Here is a 1,159-nt window from a genome sequence, read left to right as displayed (position 1 = left end):
AGAAAAAAACAGCGATGATAGCACCGCAATTGGCACACTATGAATGAACCAGATTAGAGCGCCCTATATAAAAGGGACCACGGTGCAACAGGTTGGTATCAATCGGCCAGCCAAGAGCCATCAGTGCAAATCAGTGCCCGGGAGAGACTGTTACGCACCGCAGCCTTTGCCACTCCAATCCAATTAACGGTTAACAGCCCAGTTAAACAAACGCAAAATGTTCCGCGATTTCATTCTGATTGCCCTGGTTGTCATGTCGGCGGCGCTGGTCTACGGTGACGTACACCGCCCTTGCTCCGGAGGCCGTCCACAGCCGATTAGTGTGGACATTTTAGGATGTAGCAGCACGCCGTGTGACCTGGTCCGTGGACAGAATGTGATTGCCGATATCGACTTCACCACCGGTAAGCTTAGAGTGGACGGGGTCTCGAGGATCTGCTTCTACCTTGAATCCATTCCACGTTAGATCGGGCGGTCCAGTCAATGACGACGGTTGCCACTGCGACGGCGCTCGGTGTTGTGACGAACTATCCGCTGGGAGTGAACGCCGTCACCTGTAACTTCCTGCAGGGTACGAGCTGTCCACTGAGCGCCACCGAGGATGTTAGCTACCGCCTGACGATGCCCATTCTGGCGATCTACCCGTTGGTCCGGGTGGACATTGAAATCGATGTGCGCGATCAGAACAACAACTCCGTTGTGTGCTTCCAGGTTGAGGCTCAAGTCGTGGCGACCAACAAGTAAATTTTATGGCGCGTCTAATGCAAGATTCGAATAAATTGGAAAGATGGAACCTTACTCAGAAAGTCCTCAATTATTGATCAACAAACAGTATATGTTACATGCCGATGACTAGCGTTGGGGATTAAAAGTGCAACGGCCTCACAGTGAAATCCATATGGAACCGATTGTTTCCCCAGCCGCTAGGAGACTATAAAATAGCATTTGTTGATGCTATACTCGAGTATGGCGTGTCTGGCATTCCGTTACAAAAAAGAAAACCGACGATCTTGCTCGTATGAAAGAGCAGTACCGCTGCGCTGGAGGTGAAACCGATTATCGTTAATACTGCATGAAACAATAAACAAGCGATTTTGGTCCCTATCCCCTGTGTCCTGTTGTCTAGCCTCTACGGAGGTCTGTCTCGGCACGGTAGTTA

General features: G+C 50.3%; 1 protein-coding gene across 1 annotated transcript; it reads left to right on the top strand.

Moving 5' to 3' along the window:
• The first annotated feature begins 217 nt into the window (after positions 1 to 217).
• LOC131211026 (NPC intracellular cholesterol transporter 2 homolog a-like) lies at positions 218 to 744 on the top strand. The gene is made up of 2 exons (XM_058204364.1): positions 218 to 404; positions 467 to 744. Exons 1-2 carry the CDS (start codon positions 218 to 220, stop codon positions 742 to 744), a joined length of 465 nt encoding a protein of 154 aa, XP_058060347.1.
• The last annotated feature ends 415 nt before the right edge of the window (positions 745 to 1,159 follow it).

This window comes from Anopheles bellator, chromosome 2, assembly GCF_943735745.2.
Source record: "Anopheles bellator chromosome 2, idAnoBellAS_SP24_06.2, whole genome shotgun sequence".
In the NCBI taxonomy this organism is placed as follows: Eukaryota; Metazoa; Arthropoda; class Insecta; order Diptera; family Culicidae; genus Anopheles; species Anopheles bellator.
The sequence above is the reverse complement of the archived record's forward strand: the minus strand, read 5'-3'. Positions and strand labels throughout refer to the sequence as shown.